Raw genomic sequence first — 21943 nt, forward strand, 5'->3', positions numbered from 1 at the left:
AGAATGCCAATTCTGCTACATTCCCTCTGTTACATCTTCATCTGCATAGAACATCCTTCACCAACTGGTGACCTCCAAATGCTCTTGGACTATAATTCCCATCAACCTCACCCACATGTAGGGTCTGTTTGCAGGTTTGGATGGGCAGATAAGGATGGAGGAGTGAGTCAATGAGCACTCAACCAAGGGAGAAGGCATCCTCCCTTGATATGGTTTGAGGGTTCCCCAACCTCCTGGTCAGAATACAATTTCCACCAGTCAACATGGTTGTATGATGTTGACGTGTCCCCTGGTGCTGATGCAAGTTGCAGTCTGAAACATTTGGAGGTCAGCAGGTGGGCAAAGGACGCTGTAATGAGAAGGAGTCAACTCTGATGCTATCTGTGATCTTTGTCATAACGACTTTCGTAGCAATAGAAAGAGATCACATGAGCTCTCCATTTGTTATTTCTCAACCCAAGGTCAGAAAAGGAGACACGAATTATGCAGTGTTGGCATATTTGCAGGCACATTCCTCCAGAGACAGAAATTAAAACCAGCGTAACATTTTAGAGACTTGCACAAGAAAAGGGAGGAGAGAAAGAATTAGAGCAAATAATGAAAGGAAGCAGAGGAACCCCTTTAGCCTGGTGTCAAATAACCTTCTGCACATGTGGAGGGATGGTGCTTCCCCTCCCATCAGGGCAGGGCATCCCCACACCCCAAACCTAGAGGAGAGGGAAGAAAATATCAAAACAGCTTTTCGGAAGTCCCTGGCACAAAGGGCAAACCTTCTCTGCCCTGCCCCCTGCTTTGCAAAAAGGATCTTTTCCTCCTCAGAAACCCTGATACAGGGGTACCTCAGGTTACAGACGCTTCAGGTTACAGACTCCGCTAACCCAGAAATAGTACCTCAGGTTAAGAACTTTGCTTCAGGACGAGAACAGAAATTGTGCAGCAGCGGTGCGAGGCCCCATTAGCTAAAGTGGTGTCTCAGGTTAAGAACAGTTTCAGGTTAAGAATGGACCTCTGGAACAAATTAAGTACATAACCAGAGGTACCACAGTAATTCTCACTAAGATTTCCTAACTTAAGTCAGCCCTGGGCCACAAGGGAAAAAGGGAGATGCCAGCAGCTCTTTTTTCCTCAGCAACTCTGGAGTCACAGGGAGGAGGAAAGCTGGAACAGTCCAACACTGGAATGAAGGGAATGGAGCAGAGAGGAGTGGAAAAGGTTTTCCCAAGATCAAAAGCGCAGCAGAGGCAGCCCTTTCCCTGTGTGACTTTGACAGGCTGTGTGTGTCTGTCTGAGGGATCATCTAGATCACGGTGGTCCATGCAGCAGAGGCCTTTTTTTGGCAGTCCTCAGCAACATCTTATGCTCCTCCTAGCCCTCAGGCCACCTTCCCAAAGCCTAGTTAGTGCTTTCCCAGCTTTGGGAAGGCAGCATGCAGGCATCAAATTCTGGCCTTGCTTCCCCACCACCAGCACCACGCAGCAAGGCAGAGTGCAGCCGTGTATCCAAGTACTCTCACTTGGTATGAAAAGTTAAGACTGCCCTGATCTAGATAGTAAGCCATCCAAAAGCAGAAGTGTCCCACTTGCATCAGTTCCTGTTGGGAGGCAACAGCTGCTTTGCTTCAGCTCTGTTTGCACACAAGCCAGCAAGGCTTGCCAGCAGGCAGGACAAAGTGGCTTCTGCAGGCAGCACATCTGGGACACTGTGAAGTAGAGTCGTGAGGGGGCAGGCAGATCTGAGCCAGGATGCACAACCCCCGGGGGACATCCTCCTGCGTACAAGTCCCCCCACTCACTGTGATGGGGAAGAGGCTGAGGAAAATGTCTCCCTGCAAAATAGCAATCAGATCACTGGTCCATCTAGCCCAGTATTGTTGACACTGATTGGCAGTGACTATTCAGGGCCTCAGACTGGGAGATGCCAGAGATTGTACCTGGCACCTTCTGCATGCACAGCAGTCGCTCTACAGCCTGTCCCTGACTCTGCTTGGTCAGAGGGGCCATTTGGATGTTCTGCCTTGAGGATCAGAGGGTTTGGGCTGGTCCTGCTGGCAGCAGGTCACCCACGTCCAAACGCTGCTGCTGTGGGCACTCAGAGTGTTGGCACATTGAAGCCACTAGCAAGCTATAATGAAAGAGATTGCCTTCTGTGGCCATCTGCTGCTCAGTGTCAGAAAGGCATTTGCAAGATTTGATAGCCAAGAGGTCACGATCCGGCTGACATGGAACCTTATAGGTACCTAAAAACCCCAAATGGATGCATATTGCATCATTACGGGCAGCTGCACTCCACTCTGCACATGCCCCTTGCCAAGATTAAGCCTGGGCATTGGAAACGAAAAGCCAGCACAGAACCAGGTGGCAATCCTGCGCAGGTTTACTCAAGAAATAGGACACAAAAGCTTTGCATCAGTATAGGCTCTGCAGAAGCACGCCCACATCTATAAATCTTCATGTGGCATGCTATTATTTTAAGCTACTGCAAACTCAAGTCATCTGTATTTAAATACAATTAATCTTGCTCCCGAGGCTCCAACCACACACACCAGTCTCTCCCTCAGAGTTGCTAGGCTAAAAAAAGAAGTTTTCCCAATGCCTAAAGTTCTCAGAACTAAGCAAGCTTCTAAAAAGGTAGGTTTTAAAAAGTCACTGCCTCGAGGCTGAGGTCCACGGAAGCGGATGCCACAAGGAGGCGGGGCGTAATTTTTAAGTGAAAACAGATTCCTTTGTTGTCTGCCGGGGGGGGGGGGGGAGAGATCATCCGGGATCCCTCCATCACCACTACCCGCTCCTGGCATCATAAAGACTGGAAGAGGCCGGGGAAGGAGTAGCCCCAAAATGCTGGGGGGGGGGAGGGGCGGCTTTCTTCCAATCGTATCACGGCATGGACTTTCCCCCCTCCATCCTGAACCACTGAAGGGAGTAACTATCGAGAAGGAAAAAGCAGGATTGGGACCCCATTTCTTCCAGATAGTCGTGGAGGGGGGCGGCGCTCTCGTCTGCAATACATGAAAGTTTGGAGAACGGAACAGACGAGTATTGGGGGGGGGGGGGAGGCCATAGTCCAGCCTCCCACCAACGGAAGGGGAGAAAATGTCCCACCTGCATTCCACGTGGAAGCCGGAAAGAGCGCCTTGCTCAAAGACCCCACCAATATAATCCTATTTCTCTCCGCGCAGTGGTCCGATCGTAGCGGCAGCCGCCGCCGCCCCTTCCCCCTGTCCCGGGAAACGGGGCGCCCAGAGCCGCCCAACCCACCCAAGACGAGAGGTCCCTGGGTTCCCTTTCACGAGATCTCCGCGTCTCCCGCGCAGACGGGAATTCCCCGCTTTTACGCTCCAGCTTGAAAAGCATGCAAACGTTCCTTGCGCGTCCCTCTGAGCGCGTGCAGAGCGGCGCCCCCCCCCCATAATCGCGCCGCCGTTTCCCGAGCGGGCCCCGGAGCTGCCCCCACGTGCTCGCCCCGCTCCCTCGCCCAGCCCGGCCGGTCCCTCGGCGGGGCCCCGGCGCGCCCTCACCCGCTGCACTTGGCTGTGGTTGAGCTCGGTGAAGAAGTACGCCAGCAAGTGGGAGGCGATCATGGCGCGGCGAGACTGGGGCCCGGAGCCCCGGAGCCGGAGAGGGCGGCGAGGACGAGGCGGAGGCGGCCCTGCCTGGCTACCCGGCGCGGGAACCAAGTGGCTTCTTGAGGCTCGCCAGCGATGCCATCCTCCCCTGCCGGCTCCCGCGTGACGCGCCCTGCCCGGCGCCTCCCATTGGCCCCGGCCGGAGGGTGTGTGGAGCCTCAGCCTCGAAGCAGGAGGAGGAGGAGGAGGAAGGCGGCTGCTCGGAAATCTCAGCGGCCCACCCAGGCGGCAGCAGGCTCCTGAGCGAGCGCAGAGTGCAGCGCCCGCCCCGCCCACAGCCCAGGCTCCCCAAGGAAAAACGCGCCCGGGAGGTTGTGGCTCTGTTTGTCCCCCACGCGAGGCGCTTCTACTCGGACACAAGTCCCAGGATCCGTGCCCAGGCTCTGAAAACAACACAGGCGCCCGCTTGGGCATAACCTCGGGTATCCGAATGGGTCCAATGCCCCATCCGGCCCTTCCCTTTGCACCTCCCTGGCCACGAGGGCGCTTTCTCGCCCTGGGCATCTTGCGCGGGGCGGCTGAGCAAAAGGAGCCCTAAAGGCGCGGCAGCAGAGAGGCCAGTTTGGGGATTGGGGCTCTTTATTGTCCTGCAAGTGCAACATCGGAAACTAGCTGCGCCCCCGTTGTGCATGGAGTCTGCGCCCCTCCAGGCACCGCATCCCGCTCTGACCCGCCGCGCACATGGCGCTCCGGCTCCCAGGTTGAGCTGAGGACTCGACGCGCCGCCCTGCCCTGCGCTGCCCCGCCTTCGCCGGCGTCGTCACTCCGCCGGGGGCTGGCGGGCGTGCAGAACCGCACGATGCTCGCCTGAGCCGGGAGGGGCTGGCGCAAGGATCGCCGCCTGCCGGAGACGCGCGGCGGCGTCGGGTTCCTGAGCGCGTGCGGAGTGCGGCGCCGGGGCTAGACGCGCTGCTTCTGAGTTGGCGGCCAGAACTCTGAAGGGGGCGCGAAGCTTACTCCCCCGCGGAGCCGCGAAATAGTTCTTATCGGGACAGAAAGCCATTTTAAATTCCAGTATGCACCCTGAGGGTCGTGATGGATTCTCCATTAAAAATGGGTTATATAAGGAGAGCTAAAAGTGCTTTTGGTGCCCTTTGAGAAAAGACTTCCAAAGATGGGGAACCTGTGGCCCTGCAGAGATTGTTGGACTCCCAACAGCATGGCCAGTGGTCAGGGATGAAGGTCAGGGCATTCGTGCCCTGTCCTGCAAGCTCAGAGGAGCTTGCATGCAATCAAGCATAGTATTTGGGGACCCCCACAAATTTCCCACTCCTCTTCTACAAGATGGGCAAGCAATCCACTCAAACAGAGCTGTCAATCAGGCTGTCAGTTATTTTGCAAGTGGGATTGAACCACATACCTGGCAAATTCAGTCAGAGACATAGAAGACTTCCACACCACCAGTACATTCCAGGGTGGATTCATTCACCTGCGGTCAAATGCAGGTTGTGTAATTTTTATTTTTATCATGTATTTTGTATTTTTTTATATTGTATTTTTATGTTGCGAACCACCCTGAGATCTACAGATGAAGGGTGGTATACAAATTTTAATAATAGCAACAACAATAGCATATTTGGCCTCCTTGTGCAACAAAACCTATATCCAAAAAACCCCTCCACCCCAGACAGTTTGCAGTAAGGACCGTGAAGGGGAAGATGCATTGAATATCTGAATTGATGATTGCTTGAACTAACGTCATATAACCTCACTGTATAGTCACAGTTGCATAATTGAGAACCAGTACGGTGTAGTGGTTAGCATGCTGGACTAGTACCTGGGAGACCAGGGTTCAAATCCCTCACTTAGCCCACTGGGTGTGACTGCCTGGGCTGGTCGCTGCCTCTCAGCCTGACCTGCCCCCGTAGGATTATTGTGGCGGAGAAATATGTATGCCACCTTAGCTTCTAAACTAACAAATCAGAATCAATGCTCTTTAGACACACAACATTGTAGAACCTCCCACCCTGCATTCTTTGTACAATCAAGTCAGAGTGAATGCTGAACAAACAGGTTGTCCGGAAGTGATTGTACTGCATTGCCTGTGGTCTCTCCTCCAACGAAACGAAGGAAGAAACTGAAGGTCTACTAGCTGAGTAGCATTAAGAATCTGTGTGTCATTCTACCAAAATAACTCCATCTGCACCACTGGACACCCTGCCCCATGCTGATGCTAAACTCCCCCAATGTAGATTTATGCTGGCAAGTTGCACCCACAGGGCAGAGAGTGGGCACAGCCTAGTTTTGCCACACACTAATCTCTATCATACCAGCAGCATGCCAGCAATAACAGTGGCTCTTTACAGTGGATCTGCAGCTGTTGGCTCCTCATGAAGTTGATCATGGCAATGTCATTGGCTGCCTCCACATGCAATGTTTGTGGACAGTATAGTCCCTGACTGGGAAACCATGGCATAGATTCAAGTAATGCCTGGGACACACCTGCTGTTTTTACGTCGTTTCTTAGGTAAAGGTAAAGGGACCCCTGACCATTAGGTCCAGTCGTGACCGACTCTGGAGTTGTGGCTCTCATCTCACTTTATTGGCCGAGGGAGCCGGCATACAGCTTCCGGGTCATGTAGCCAGCATGACTAAGCCGCTTCTGGCGAACCAGAGCAGCGCACGGAAACGCCGTTTACCTTCCTGCCGGAGCGGTACCTATTTATCTACTTGCACTTTCACATGCTTTCGAACTTCTAGGTTGGCAGGAGCAGGGACCAAGCAACGGGAGCTCACCCCGTCGTGGGGATTCGAACCACCGACCTTCTGATTGGCAAGTCCTAGGCTCTGTGGTTTAACCCACAGCGCCACCTGCGTCCCTACGTCGTTTCTTATTTGTGTGTTTATATCCATTTAAAATATTATGAAATGGCTTCTTAAATAACATGCTTCACAAAGTGCTTTATCACATTGAACCCCCAATAACACCATACAATATTATGAACATTAAGGGAGCGTGCTGGATCAGGCCACCCAGACCCCTGTGGAGAACCCACAAGTAGGATTCGAGCACAGGAGCTCTCTTGCAGTTTCCAGCGACTGATATTCAGAAGCATTTCTGCCTGCGACTGTGAAGTCACAGCTTAGTCATCATGGCTAGCAGCCATTGATAGACAAATTCTTGGAGGGAGCCAATTCTCTTTTAAAGCCATCTTTGTGGTTGGTGGCCACATTACCTCCTGTGGGAGCGAGATCCATATTAATTTTAATTAATTTTAAAACAAAGAATCTGAAGCATTGCTGGCCGTGGTGGCTGGTCCATTGCAGCATGTAGAGCTACCTCAGTCGCCCTCATCCAGCCCCCACCTATCTGCCTGCCTTCTTACCTCAACCAGCCTAGGGGGTGGCATTGGCCAAGGTTGTCCGCTTCCTCCTGCTCCTGGGGTTGCCCTTGGAAAGTCAGCAGGGAGGGGGGAGATGGGGACAAAACTAGTTGGTTCTGCCTCTCCTCTTGGCACTGACTGGCTCTAATTACTGTTTCGGCTCCCTGCCTTCCGCCCCGTGAGTCCAGATGGGTGCCAGCCACTGTGGCCAGTCACTGTGTTTTCTTCCTTCCCTGCAAAGCTGAATAGGTACAGGTGGTGTAGCCGCGTAAACCTGCTCTGCTCATCTGTGTAACATCCTACCACTCTTGGGCAAGAGAGCTAGTGGTTAGAGTGTTGGGCCAGGTCCTGGGAAACTGAGGTTCAAATCCCCCACTCAGCCATGAAGCTCACTGGGTGTCACCCTGGACCAGTCACTGCCTCTCAGCCTAACCTGCCTCTCAGGGCTGGTTGTGGGGGATTAAACAAGGAGGGGGGCAACCACATGCGTCACTTTGAGCTCCTTGGAGGAAGAGCTGGGGTAGAAATGAAATAAATAAATAAAGTGTGTTAGGGTGGTTTTTTTTTTGGGTGGGGGGTTGAAGAGGATGAAACCAGCCCAGCTAAATCAGCAGCTGCAGTATTTTGAAATGATTACCCAATTTTGATGGCCAGTTATGGGGTTTTGAGCTATGGAAATAATCTAGAAAGATGGATGCATTTAATTAGGGAACAAGAAGTTAGCAGCAATTTAAGATGTTAAAAATACCATGGAAGGTGGAGCTCGAGTGTGGTTTCACTATATCCTAGGGCCACAATGTTTAACCAGTTAATTAGTTGATTAAGGCTGTGGTTCTGTACACAGCTGCATGGGAGTAAGCACCATTGAACTCAATGAAGCTTGTTTCAGAATAAACTTTCATAGAATTACCTTATATAACTGGTGCTGATTAATTGGAAAGCAAATGTCTCAGAGCTTATTAGTAAGACAAGTGCCTATGGAAAGTGCAGCTGGCAAGAAGCAACATTTTAAAATTAGGAAGTCCAGGACCTCTTTTACATAGGAGGGTGACAGTGACAGTGACTCTTCTGCCTCCAGGACGACACACACACACACACACACACACACACACAATCAACCTCTAAAGTAGGGCTGGGCGATAACTGGTTTTCAATAGCACAATATATCATCAGCTAAATATTGTGATATATCATGATATGATATATATCATGAAATAAGGAAGGAACTACGCAGAGGCAAACAGGACAATGTCCTGGCAACTACTTCTGCAAGTCCTCACAATCCACCACCGCTACTGCCAGCACTCTCTATCACTGCCGCAAGGCCTCACAGGCCACAGCCGTTACTGCTGCCACTTTCCATTGATTTGGACAAAATGGCCTTGTGAACCAATTTTGGGCCATGGGCAGGAAGTTCTGCAAGACCTGATCCACTGTAAATTGGAAAGTGTGCACTGGAAGGTTCAAGTGCCTCTTTCTACAAATGTTAAATTGTGTTTTGTGCTTTAAAAAACAAACGTTTTCCACCCTGATTGCTTTCAGAGAAATAAATATTTAGTTTCTTCATAGAGCTTCACTTTGTAATTTTATAGCTCTCCCCTTTTAAAGGGCCTTCTTCCTCTCCCTTGAACTGTGCCCTGCGAATCTAAAAGCCCCTCCCAGGGCATCTGTCCTGTCTAAATATAGCCTCAATGTAGTTTTATTGAATGCTGTAAAGGGCACGGAAGAATTAATACTTCCTGGGGAGCCTTCTGTACAACAGCACCTTGACTGGGTTTTACAATCCCTCGCAATCACTCTCTAAGGCAAGTCATTTAGCACAGAATCGAGAGGGAGACTTTGTTCTCCCAGAGGACATTAGAGGTGTGTCTGAACTACACAGGTACAGGGGTGGGCTGATACGGTTGGAAGCCACTCCACGAAAAAACAAGACCCCTGCCCAAAGAAAACTATTTAGGAGAAGAGGTGGGAGTGGGAGTTATTGCCACATTTTTTAAATAAAAAGGTTCTAGGCTGGAACCCTTTTTGATGTGGAAAGAGGCACGTTCTTATGTGAAGTTCCACAGAATCTAATGTGGTCCAAATCCAAGCAGAGATTTATTGCCAGAAGAGCACCAGACAGTGGTCCATTCAGTTCAGCATCCTGTTCTTAGATGATCCAGACACTTATCTAGCCCTTATATAGGGAAAGAACCTTGGAAGTCAAGCCTGCTACTGTCACAGATGCTGGTGCTGTTTAATCTTTTCAGCATGACACTACGTCATTCACTGACTCCTGCTAAACCCCAGGCAAAATGAATGCGTGACTCAGGCTCAATAGAATGGAGAACATCTGCCCTTTGCTTGTAAATGACTTTTTAAAAACCCATTTCAAATAAGATACATGCAAACAGTGGATAGCTAAGCCCTTTCCTCAAGCATCTTGGTAGGTTTGCACAGATAAAATATGAACAGCATTCTCACTCCCGTAGCCCAGCATCCTGTTCTCACCTTGGCCAACCAGATGCCCAAATGGGAGGCCCACAAGCAGGAGGTGAGCACAAGAGCAACTCTCCCTTCCTCTGGTTTCCAGCAACTGGGATTCAGGAGCATTGCTGCCCCTGAGCATGAAGGCAGAGAAGAGCTGTCCTGGCTAGTAGCCCCTGATAGCCTTCTCCTCCATGAATTTGTCTCATCCTCTTTTAAAGCCACCTAGGATGGTGGGAGTGAGCTCCATAGCATAGCTATGCATAATATGAAGACATACTTTCTTTTATCCATCCCAAATCTGGATGTGTTATTGTTAACGAAGCAAGCCAGCTGCCCAACCTTTTGCTTTGCCAGCACTAAGATAGTTCCTCCTCTCAGGCTCACATTCGAAAGACATGATGCAGGAGGGAAAGGGGAAGGTTGGGAAGAGGGGAAGCAACCTCAAAGTGACAGCTTTGCCTTTGCAGATTCTGGCCATGGGTAAGAGCGGCAACCCGTGGCTGATCTCAGTGGCAGCTCTGGCTGCTATGCCCTTGGTAAAAAGCAGCCTCATTGTGGCTTCCACCTGAGGATCTGTGGGACTTGTGGTTTTGTGGTTGGAAAGTGAGATGTTTTTACTAAAAGAGTCTGACCACAATTCCCAGAATCCCTTCAGAGAAACCTCTGAAGGTGCCTCAGGTGGTAGAATCCTGCGAGCGTGGCACCACACACACACACACACACCACTGCCAGAGAAGCAGAAAGAAGCACTCTTGTGAGATTTCGCTGCTGCTGCTGCTGCTGCTGCTGCTACAGCTTCACCTTACTTTTCCCATGGCAATGAGACACTCATCGCTGCTGCCACTAGAGAAGCAAGAAGTGGTGGCTTCTGTGTTCTGACGAGATCTCACTGGAAGCCGAAGCTGTGTGACTCCAGTAAGCAGGACTGCAGTAGCAGTGAGAGAATGGCGCCTTCCCATTTCTCCTCAGGCAGTAAACAGAATGTGTCCTGGTCATTTTACAGTTTCTTGAAATAGAAACAATGTTAGTCAGGCCAGTTTCCAAAGGGTAGAGAAGAGGCAGAGCACGTGGGGTGGGATGTGGGCAGAGCAAAGAATTCCTGCTGCTTGGCTGCTCAAGAAGGCAGAGCTCTAGGCTCCAGGAACACAAGCGGTCCTACCACCCTCATATCTGAGGGCAGCATTTCAATATATAGGTATCTGCCTATATACATAAAAGTGTAATGCTGTCATCACACGCAGCCCCCGTTGGAGGATTTGCAGTGTCACATCACAATCTTGGAAATGGTGTTGGGAAAATGAAAGGGGCACTTAGTAGTTGCATGGGGTGGGGAGGGGAAGTTCTAGAGGGTTAATGTGGGGAGAATGGTGGGGGATTGGTGAGTAGAGTGAGCAAGGACACAGCAGTGTGTGTGTGTGTGTGTGTGTGTGTGTGTGTGTGTGTGTACATATATATGACAGATCAGTATTGCTGCAGGGGTTCATGATGAAGAATACTGACAACTAGGGACAAAACTAGGGATCACAGCTCACTGGCAGAGCACATATGTTGCATGCAGGAGGTCCCAGGAAAAGTCTCTGGCATTTCCAGCCCATCTAGCTAGTGATGGAGAAGGCGCTTCTCTGTCCGAGTCCCTGGAGAACCATAGAGAATACTCAACAAGAATCCAGATGAACAAATAGTCTGACTTGATCCAAGGCAACTTCCATCATTGGCTCCTGCTACTGCATTTTAGAATTTATCACACTATAGCATTTGTCTCCATAATTAATTTACAACAGCCTTGTAAGGTAGGCTAATATTATGATCTCCCTTGTTGCAGATGGGAGAAAGGCTGAGACAAGAGGCACTTAGATAAATGTGAATCCAGATGCCAGTAACCTTGGCGTGAAAACACACCCAACATTTCCTTGCCCATACAGGGCTCAGAGAGAGCCGGTTTTTCCAGCTTTGCACACAGCTGACTGCCTATCCTTTGCGTCAGTCATGAGGTCTCTCCCTTTTCTGGGAGGATGGCTGTGGACAGTGTCACTTGGCTGGACTTTGCATCAGTCAGAAAGTTACTTCCCCCTTCCCACAGAGAAGTAGACAAAATGTGTTTTTTCGAAAGTGCATGTCTGTGTGTGCAAAGGGATAAGTCAGTAAAAAAACGAAAGCCCACTTGAATCATCAGGGCAAGAATGACCTGAAACTAAGCACACATGACGTATCGGTACAGGAGTGCCCCCCCCCTCGACTGCAGTACCCACTAAGAACATAAGAGCTGGCTGGATCAGACCAATGGCCCATCTAGTCCAGCATCCTCTCCACAGTGGCCAACCAGATGCCTGTGGAAGACCCCATAAACAGGGTGCAAGATGAACTCTCTCCTTCTGTGATTTCCAGAGACTGGTATTCAAAAGCATTGCTGCCTCCAGCCGTGGACAATGTAGCCTTCATGGCTAGTAGCCATCAACAGCCTTGTCCTCCATGAATCTGTCTACACCTCTTTTAAAGCCATCCAGATTAGTGGCCATCACTGCCTCCTGTGCGAGGAGTTTCACAACTTAATATGCACTGTGTGAAGAAAAACCTTGTTTTATCTGCCCTGAATCTTTCAACATTCAGCTTCTGAGGATGTTGTCCAAAGGTTTAGTGGGATTCCCCTTCCTTGTAATTTGAATCCAGTGGTTTTGGCCCAACCCTTCGTAGCAGCAAAAGCAACCCTGCTCCATCTTCCACGTGACAGCCCTTTTGCACCCAGGCGAGAGGGTGCAAATGTGGGTGAGCAGAAGAGCCGTGCTTGCATTTCAGAGCAAGTGGGTGGGTAGAGGCCCCTTTCCAGGGGCTCAGCTGTGTGAAAAGGACTCACAGTTGCCCACAATGGCTTCGTATTTGAGAGAAGAGGACTGGAGTGACTTTTAAAACCATTCAGTCTTGCTCCTTCACACCCTATACCCTATAATGCAATTCACCTGGGATTTCTGCACCAGACCAAGAATTTGTTGTGCAAGAGGCCTCCCTGAAAGAGCACGTGGGCAGAACTGCAAGGCCGGGTCAGAAACCTCCCTGTCCCTTGTAACCTGAGCATGCTGGTCTGGAATAGAAGCTGCCACATGCCTGCCAAGCTGCCCCATCAAAATGGTGTGGAAACATTTGTCCTCTGAGACTGACCACTGATCAGACCCCAGTGCTCCAGCTTGGGATGGACCTCAAAGTGCAGGGTCCTGTGGCCCCCAATGACCAAGAGAGCAGCAGAGATTGGAGGAGGCATCAACTAGCAGGCCCAGCATAATGCACCAGAGATGTTCTACACATACCAGGGTCCATCAGGTCAGATGCTGGTTGCTGCAGCATCGCTCCTTCCTTCTTCTTTTTTTAAAAACCATATAGCCGAGGAATGGCCAAGGAGGCATGAACATGGTTGCAAATGCTCGTTTTATTAAAGCTTTTCTAGTACTTATTCCCAAATGTTTGGCAGCAGGAAACAAGACAGCAGCAGAAAACTCCTTTTTATTCCCGTAGTCATGTTGGTGCTGTGAGTTTTCATCAATGTGAAACTGCATATGCTCAGAGTATTTCTTTTTGCAGTCTGTGTTGGCCAGCTGTTTTCTTGCTTTTTGCTCCAGCTTATCAGGAAGGCGGATGCAGTTGCAAAGCATATAATGGCTGAATGGGAGAGAAGTGTGATTTGTGTGCTTTGCAACTGAAGTAATGCACAAAGCTCCCCACCGCCCTCCATGCAGAGTCCGCAAGAGCCAAGCAAGAGGCAGCAGCCAGAGGCAGATTTAGGGGAGCACAACAAAGAGCCTCAGGGGTGCTACACCTATGATGTAGAATGGAAGGTGAGAGGTGCACATAAGAGGTGCAGCAGCTACATAAGACCAGAGGGGCCCCTCCTGGATCCTTAAGACCCCATTTCTGGCCATATCGGGGAGCAGGAAGCTCTGGCCAGCCATTCTCCCCATGTGCCAGCTGCCACACTGCCACAAAGGAAGAAGGTTCAGGGGTCTTGGTGCTTCTACTTCAAACCCACCGCTCTTCACTCCTCCAGTGACCTCTACTTGCCTTTTTCCATCTAAGCTCCTGCCTTGCAGAACCATATGCTCCAGGTTGACCCAGCCAAGCATAACTTTAGCCCAGGCACGGCTGCAAAGCACCTCCTCAGGAAGGAACAATTTGCAAGGGAGGAGGCGGTACTTAAGATCCCAGTGTCCCACTGAAAGTCTTTCCCCTACACAGAGAGAAAGAGAGACGGAGACAGTACCTGTTTACATGGAAGATGGAGCCAGCTTGTTTTCTGCTGCTCCACGGAGAGGACCTGAACCAATGGATTCAAATGACAAGAAAGGACATTCTGACTAAACCTTAGGAAGAACTTTCTGATGGCAAGAGCCCTTTGACAGTGGAACAGATGCTTTCGGAAAGTGGTGGGCTATCCTTCAGTGGAGGTCTTTAAACAGCATTTGGACGACCATCTGTCTGGGATTCTTCAGCTGTGATTTCTGCCTTGCAGGCGGTTGAACTAGATGATCCTTGGGGTTCCCTTCCAACTCCATGATTCTACCCCACCACTAATAGGGGTTCCAGAAAAGCAACCTGGAGAGGGATTTCAGAGAGAAGAGAGAGTGGGGTGGGTGGGTTTTGCACACATACATGCCACACAACCACCATTCTGCTGCTGGAGATTCTGCTGTGCTAAGGACACATTGCAGTGGGAAAGAAGTCGTTGGGTTTGTATTACCCATGGCTGCATCATAACATGTCAAAAGATGGAGTAAGTACACTAATGTACTCATTCCAATGGATCCTTTGCAAGTTGGAAAACTGCATCACAACATCCAGAGAAATGCAGATTTTGAGTGACTGCCTCTCCTCTCCCCTCCTCTCTCCTATATTGCTTATTTTCCACTTTCCTGTTCCTCAAGTGTTACTCAAGTGTGCTTGTCACAACCAGAGCTGTCAAAAGCTGGCTTCTTCATCCAGAGGGCAGTTTGCATTGCAAGCAGGATATATAAAGCACAGAGCAAAGGATATGAATGTCATTCATAATAACATATATTCATCTGTCAACATCACTTACATGGATTGCTTCTTGCTAGTTACTTTAAATAAATAAAAAGTCTTCCAAACTGATATCATAGAGCTGGACTCGGGCTGTGTTTCTGCCAAGAAGAATCCAGGAGATTAAGGTGACAGTCCAGCAATTCATAGCAGTGATTTACAAGGGATCCTGGATGGAAAATGTACTTGGCTCATATTTACTATACTAACCTCTCTGATTTGGAATGTGTAAACACATTTGTTGTTGCCGATGATGAGTTTTGCCTGAAGTGTTGTGAGGCTGAGCAACCATCTTACTTGTTTGTTTATGCATTTCTAGCCCATCTTTTTCTCCAAGAAGCTCAAGGTAGCATACATGGTGTTGTTTAGTCATTTAGTCGTGTCCGACTCTTCGTGACCCCCTGGACCAGAGCACACCAGGCACTCCTGTCTTCCACTGCCTCCCACAGTTTGGTCAAACTCATGCTGGTAGCTTCGAGAACACTGTCCCACCATCTCGTCCTCTGTCGTCCCCTTCTCCTTGTGCCCTCCATCTTCTCCAACATCAGGGTCTTTTCCAGGGAGTCTTCTCTTCTCATGAGGTGCCCAAAGTCTTGGAGCCTCAGCTTCAGGATCTGTCCTTCCAGTGAGCACTCAGGACTGATTTCCTTCAGAATGGATAGGTTTGATCTTCTTGCAGTCCATGGGCCTCTCAAGAGTCTCCTCCAGCACCATAATTCAAAAGCATCAATTCTTCGGCGATCAGCCTTCTTTATGGTCCAGCTCTCACTTCCATACATCACTACTGGGGAAACCATAGCTTTTACTATACGGACCTTTGTTGGCAAGGTGATGTCTCTGCTTTTTAGCTTACATGGTACTCCCCCTCAATTTAATCCCCATAACAACCCTGTGAGCTAGGTTAGACTGAGAGGCAGTGACTAGCTCAAGGTGACCTTCATGGCTGAGTGCCAGAATTCAAACCCTGGTCTCCCAGGTCCATTGCTGTGATGGCTAGGACTGATTACAGTTGTTAGGCCAAAACATCTGGAGGGCACCAGGCTAGGGAAGGCTGATCTAAACTCAATGGGTCCAAGACCAAAATTATCATCTTCCTCCTCAAGAGTCATGTTACGTCTCCCATTCCAGCATGGCAAAAACATGTCCCTTCCTCTCTGCTCCCTTGGCATACAGTTCTGTGCCCTGTTGTTGCCTTGTTTTTGTTTGATTTCATTTAATATTTGCAACCCACATATTCCCCACACAGCATAGTGCAATAGTGGCAGAATAGCAGCCCACAAAGCCATATGTCAAATGATCAAGAGAAAACGGCAAATAAAGATAATGCAATGTCCACCTCCAGAGCCTTATGTCAGCCCCCATCACCTCTGTCCAGAACTCTGCTGCAACTCTCTCATCCCTCTGATCATGCGATGCCTCTCCTGAGCTACATATACGTACAGGCTTCCTATCAGTACCCAGATGCAGCCCCTCCTGTCTCTCCAGACATCCCAATGCACACTTTCTGAAGTACCATTTGCACTCTGAGAGCTCCACAGAATGACCACTTATGCCTTATCGAAACAGAGGAGATGCATTGCTCCAAAAAGGAAGTGGGCGAAAGAGACATATGCATAAACTTTGCATGTGCTAGCAGTTTATAGGCACAGGTGCAAATTTAGAAATAATTGCTATATTTTTTAAATGAAATGCATCTCATCATAATGACCAGGTGACCTCAGCTGTTCACTGCTGATGGGCAACTTCAAGGCCCACTGATCTTCGCCGTTATGGTTCTTCCTCTTCAAAACAAACTTGGACTGGAAAAGCACTTGAAATAGAGGACTGTCCTCTGTAGAGCATTATGGATGCAACACGACTACCTGAACAGTGACTAGTGCAATATGTGGTGCTTTCTAAATGGTTTGTTGCAGCATGTTGAAACCGACACTATGCAAGAAGGGAAGCTAAATTGTGTCAGTTCTTTGAAAATGAAAATACATTGAGAAAGGACCCAAGACAGTCAGGTGGTAAATCTGGATTGCACACATAACAGAGCACACCAGGTCTTGTGTCACCAGGCCTAGATGCCAGGTGGGGCTCCTGCTGGGGGGGGGTGTGCAGATAAGAGTCCCCTGGTTCTGCTGCAATGAGGAGGTAGGCACACTGAGGGTGGGGCTAGGGAGGGTGTTTTGCCCAAGGTTCTGTCAAAACCTGGACCCTAAACTGCCACACGTGTGCATTCCACATACCCCACTTAGGAGAACAGGTCAGGGAATGGCCATCTGCCTTGCTTGCATAAGTTTCCAGGTTTAATACCCTCAAAACTTGCTGGTAGGGCTGGGGAAAGCTCCTACAAGAAGGGCTGGAGAGCAACTGCCAGTCAGAACAGACAACACTGAGCTAGTTGGATTCAAGGTTTGATTCAATATAAGATAGTTTGCTATGCTGTCAACGTAGCATATTTATCTCCTCCCCCTCTCTTGCCATATTAATGGTGCACTGCAGGAAATGGTGACATATTGAGTCAGATCACGAATCCACCAAACTCAGTATTGTCTGCTCTGACTGGCAGTGGCTCCTAGCTGTACCTCTCCCAGCTATACCTGGAGATGTTAGCAGGGGCTGAACCTGGGACTTCTGCATGCAAGGCAGGTGCTCTGCAATCTGCGCTATGTTCCTTCCCCCAGCAGGTGGGGAAAGCACATCCCGCTTTTGTGGGGTCTAGTTGAATCACTAGATCTCAGTTATTTATAGTTCTCTTATACTCAGTAAATGCATTTTCATTTTGGGGTAGTTGTTTCAAGTATGTACACGTCTGTTATCGTCACACAACATCACCATCAGGAAGCGAGTTCCGTGCTAATGACAAACCGTGCTCAAAGCTGTTCAGAAAAAGCTAGCATGTCAGGATGGAGGCTTCTGGGTGGGGCTGCAGGAGGTGAGTGGTGGGCCCTCCCTCAGTGGAGGTCTTTAGGCAGCCCTCTGCTTGGGATGCTGTTAAAGCCAATGCAATTCTGGGCCTCATCAATAGGAGTATAGCATCTAGATCAAGGGAAGTAATAGTGCCACTCTATTCTGCTCTGGTCAGACCTCACCTGGAGTACTGTGTCCAGTTCTGGGCACCACAGTTCAAGAAGGACACTGACAAACTGGAACGGGTCCAGAGGAGGGCAACCAAAATGGTCAAAGGCCTGGAAACGATGCCTTATGAGGAACGGCTAAGGGAGCTGGGCATGTTTAGCCTGGAGAAGAGGAGGTTAAGGGGTGATATGATAGCCATGTTCAAATATATAAAAGGATGTTACATAGAGGAGGGAGAAAGGTTGTTTTCTGCTGCTCCAGAGAAGCGGACACGGAGCAATGGATCCAAACTACAAGAAAGAAGATTCCACCTAAACATTAGGAAGAACTTCCTGTCAGTAAGAGCTGTTTGACAGTGGCATTTGCTGCCAAGGAGTGTGGTCGAGTCTCCTTCTTTGGAGGTCTTTAAGCAGAGGCTTGACAACCATATGTCATAAGTGCTCTGATGGTGTTTCCTGCTTGGCAGAGGGTTGGACTCGATGGCCCTTGTGGTCTCTTCCAACTCTATGATTCTATGATTCTAGATCTGGATCCCTTGCACTGAGCAACAGGTTTGACAAAATGGCCTACAAGGCCACCTTCCCATTCTTTAACTCTAGATTTGTAGCTTGGGAGTATTTTTAAATGCAGCCTCGAATAAATGTCCACCTGGTTCATAACCCCCCCCATCAACTACAGATGTTGCACCAGCAGCTCCTCTTCCTAGAGAAACATTAAACAAGCAGGATTGAGCATTTTCACCAATGCTAAAATACCTGCACAGGTTTGTTTCCAAGCCTAGCTCAAAGTGCTAGACTCACCATGGTATGGTCTGATCCCTTAGGAATCTGCCTGATTGTCAGGTGCCTATGGAGGCTCTGTTCTGAATGCTCCACTCATGGAGGTAATGAGCATGGAGGCTGTAGACAGGGCCTTTTCGCTGGTGGCACCCCAGCTGGGGATCTCCCTCCTCAGAACAAGTCACCAACCACGAGCCCCATTAACATTACCTGCTCAAAATTTCAAAGCCACACACTCTCTCCCGTCTCTCTCACACGTTTTACTTCCTTGAACCTACAGAGGCATTTCTGTCATTCTCTGCGCAACTCAGCCATTCCAAAAGACTCACTATGGCAAAGAGGTCTCTAAGCAGAAAAAGCATGTGATTGACTGGGCTGTCACTACATCAGCCCTAGTAGGAAAGCCCTTCGTCCATCTGAGAACTGTGGAATGCTAAGGATGCTTGGAGTTGTAACTCTGTTATGGGAAAACTACAGTTCCCAGGATTCTTTGGCAGAAGTCATGTGCTTTAAGTGTACATTGGATGTACTTCGAAATCAAAACACACACACACACAGGGCTGGACCAAGGCAGTTGGTCCACTTTGAGGCTTTCTACAATCCAGCAGTATATAAATTTTATGAAACAAATCAATGAAGGCAAAGTAAAAGGTGATGCTCCCACCAGACAGAATCCAACCAGCTTGGCAGGTGAATCCTATTGCAATTGCAGCAATGAAGCAACATTCACCCCCATTCCTGAGGGCAGCAGGGCAGGTTACAGGACTCATGGGGGGGAATTGGGGGGGGGCTTGCTGTAACACCCAGCATTTTCTTTGCTCAGGTAAGTGCCAGGGCTGAGCCTGAACCTGAACACATCCAGATAGGAGGGAAATTGTTGAACTGTAGACATTTACTCTCTGGCTGAACCCAAGCAGTCTGCACTGAGCAGAGAGAAAGCTCAGTTTGCCCATCAGGTCGGATGTGTTTGCTTGACTGACTCTTCTCATTTTTATTTAAATGCTCAATTACACAGTTAAAACAAATATTGTTGTATCTCAGTAAAGAGAAGATTCTGAAACTATTTCATGTAGATTTAGTTAATTAACACAGAGACAATTAATGCATTCTTTGGCAAACCCTCTTCAATACTTGGCTCAAATCAAGAGTTGAAGCAGAATGACTTGTAACAGAACAATGCAATTAGCCCTGATCCCTCTTTCATGGGGGCAGCTCCAATTTAAAAGTCCACCGTTAACATGTATATTAGTTAATTAACCAATCAATCTTGCAATCAAAGCTAATTATTATAAATACATCTTTCTGCTTAAACTTCTGAACCGTTTCTTTTGCAGGCATTTTTTTTTTCAAAAAAGGGGAAACATGTTATTCCTTTCACAGCAAACGTGTGCCATGGTCATATTTAATAAAATCTTGTCTGTTTTCTGAGTGCTCTCTTCCCCAGACAGAGCTACATGCTTATTTTAAACCTCAGTATATGTGGGGAAAATGCTATTCTGAACCTTGCATCACTTACTACCAGCAGCAAGATTTTCGGGAAAACACCTGTCTGTAGAATTAAACTAAGGGCAGTAAACTTCAACCAGAACCAAGCCAGTTCAGTTACACTGGAAGCAAAATCCAACCAGAAAACATAATGGGTTTGACACTGGGTTCTGTTAACAGAAGATGCTTCTCTAAGTCTTCTTCCTAGAGGCCTTATGCCCACTTAATATATTTACTCCAGGAATACAGTTCCAGATGTCCTGCAGGTGTTGTTGGACTCCCATCAGTCATGACCTCCCATCAGTCATGAACTCCCATCAGTCATGACCACCATGGTCAATGGACCTCCAGTTTCTGGAGGTCTACAGCTTCCCCATCCTTGCATATAGTCCAATCACACTCTACTTTATTTAAAAACCATTCTCTGCTTCCAGTCTCAATTATCTGCACAACTCTAGTTTATCAGTTTATGTTGCCCTGTAAAGTCAACAGAATCATGCATAACAAGAAACTAGTTTCAACATACGGGGTGTCAACACACATCCCGGACAATGCAAGATATTTGCATTGTCCATCTAGATTTTATCTTTCCTGTTGCTGAACATCTCCTTTCCCTGATCGCTATGTTTTCCATACAGTGTTTCCTTCCTATCAGGCTTTGGAGGAATCAGAGACAGAGAAGACACACAGAGAAAAACACACCAGCTGAAAATTCACCATGGAGCAAGGCAAGCTGTGTTCATCCTGAACTTTTCAGGATTATAAACACTGCAAGTGACTAGGAAACACTAGACTGGAATGTTAGTATTTAAACCTGTGGTGAAAAGGGTTGCACCAAGTTCATCTGAAGGATGAACTACCTGTTTGCTAGAGGAAGCTGAAAATTACACACCTGCCTAAGGTGTATTCCTATTAAAGATACCTTATTTTGAAATGGGCTGTAAAAATTGAAGCCTGGCTTGCTTCTCCCTCTCACCAAAACAGATAAGGAGAGGTGCTTAGAAGTGAAAAGAGAGTGCTCTTACCTGGTTGAAGATTTCCTGGTCCATGGCATCAAGGTCCCTGCCAGCCATCCTCTCTCTCAGTTGTGGGGAAGCAATTTAGAACAATGTGGTGCCTGCTCTGGAGTTCCCTCTTTAAAGACTTGCTCAACACGGACTGAGTGGGTGGAGAGAGAGAGAGAGAGAGAGAGAGAGAGAGAGAGAGAGAGAGAGAGCGCTAGCATCTACGAGACTCACGGAGGGAGGTCACTGCCTGGGCTTGAGGCAGAGAAATACGGGATTGTAGCAGGAAGCAGTTTAATCCCAGAGCTGAGCGATGATGAGCAGCCAAATAAATAAATAATTCACCCCTCTGCTGTCAAAAGGCTTGTCTGTGAATGTAAAAAGCCAGAATCTTTGGGGCGCTGGGAGCTTTGCTCGCAGCCCTGCTCTGCTCCAGGGTAAAACTGGCACGTGGCCGGCAGGAGGGAGTAACGCAGGAAGTTCAATGCAACTTATTCATTTTGATTTCACAAAGCAGCTGAGGGACATTTCTGCAACTGCGCTGAAAACATGGGGGCAGGTGGGGGCAGCAGCTCAGTCACTGAACCCCCTTTTTGTGTGCAGAGGAAGGGGGGGTCCCAGCCAGGTTCAATCTCTGACACCTCCAGTTTTTTCTTAAGGTTCTCTCAAGAACTCATTCTGTTAGAAAAGCGCTCTCTCTCTCTCTCTCTCTCTCTCTCTCTCTCTCTCTCTCTCTCTGTGTGTGTGTGTGTGTGCGTCTGTCTCTGAGACCCTGGAGAGTTTCTGCCATTCCGCAATGTCCGTTCAGGATGGTTTGGACTACAACTCCCATCAGTCTCAGCCAGAACAGCTGGGCTCCCACCAATGCTGGCATGACACAGCTGTGCTGATGGAGGTCGTAATTCAAAACATCTGGAGGACATCAGACTGGGGATGGGGATGGGGAGGGAGGCTTGCTTATTCATCCATTTAGGTGCATTTAAACATTGCTAGTTTAAATACTAGAAAATTATCTGGTATTAAGACTGTGGCCCCTGTACACAGCGTGAAACCACTGTAAACAGCCATGGCTTCCCCGCACAGAATCCTGGGAACTGTAGTTTGCTACGGGTGCTGAGAGTTTTTCTGTCAGAGCTGCGATTCCTGGAGTTCCCT

At 48.7% G+C, this 21943-nt stretch overlaps 1 protein-coding gene across 2 annotated transcripts in view; it reads right to left on the reverse strand.

Annotated features, from left to right (window-relative positions):
• Positions 1-20957, reverse strand: part of HK2 (hexokinase 2) — a 56308-nt gene extending 35351 nt beyond the window's left edge. The window contains exon 1 of one of the 2 annotated variants that reach the window (XM_081017319.1): positions 20810-20957. In XM_081017319.1, coding sequence (XP_080873445.1) covers positions 20810-20857 — 48 coding nt within the window. In that variant the 5' untranslated portion in view covers positions 20858-20957. Of the gene's footprint in view, positions 1-3514; positions 3718-20809 lie in introns of those variants that run through there. The other variant, XM_081017318.1, reaches the window with a different exon arrangement.
• Positions 20958-21943: the final 986 nt, after the last annotated feature.

The sequence above is a fragment of the Podarcis pityusensis genome (genome assembly GCF_964106645.2).
Source record: "Podarcis pityusensis genome assembly, chromosome: 8".
Classification (NCBI taxonomy): Eukaryota; Metazoa; Chordata; class Lepidosauria; order Squamata; family Lacertidae; genus Podarcis; species Podarcis pityusensis.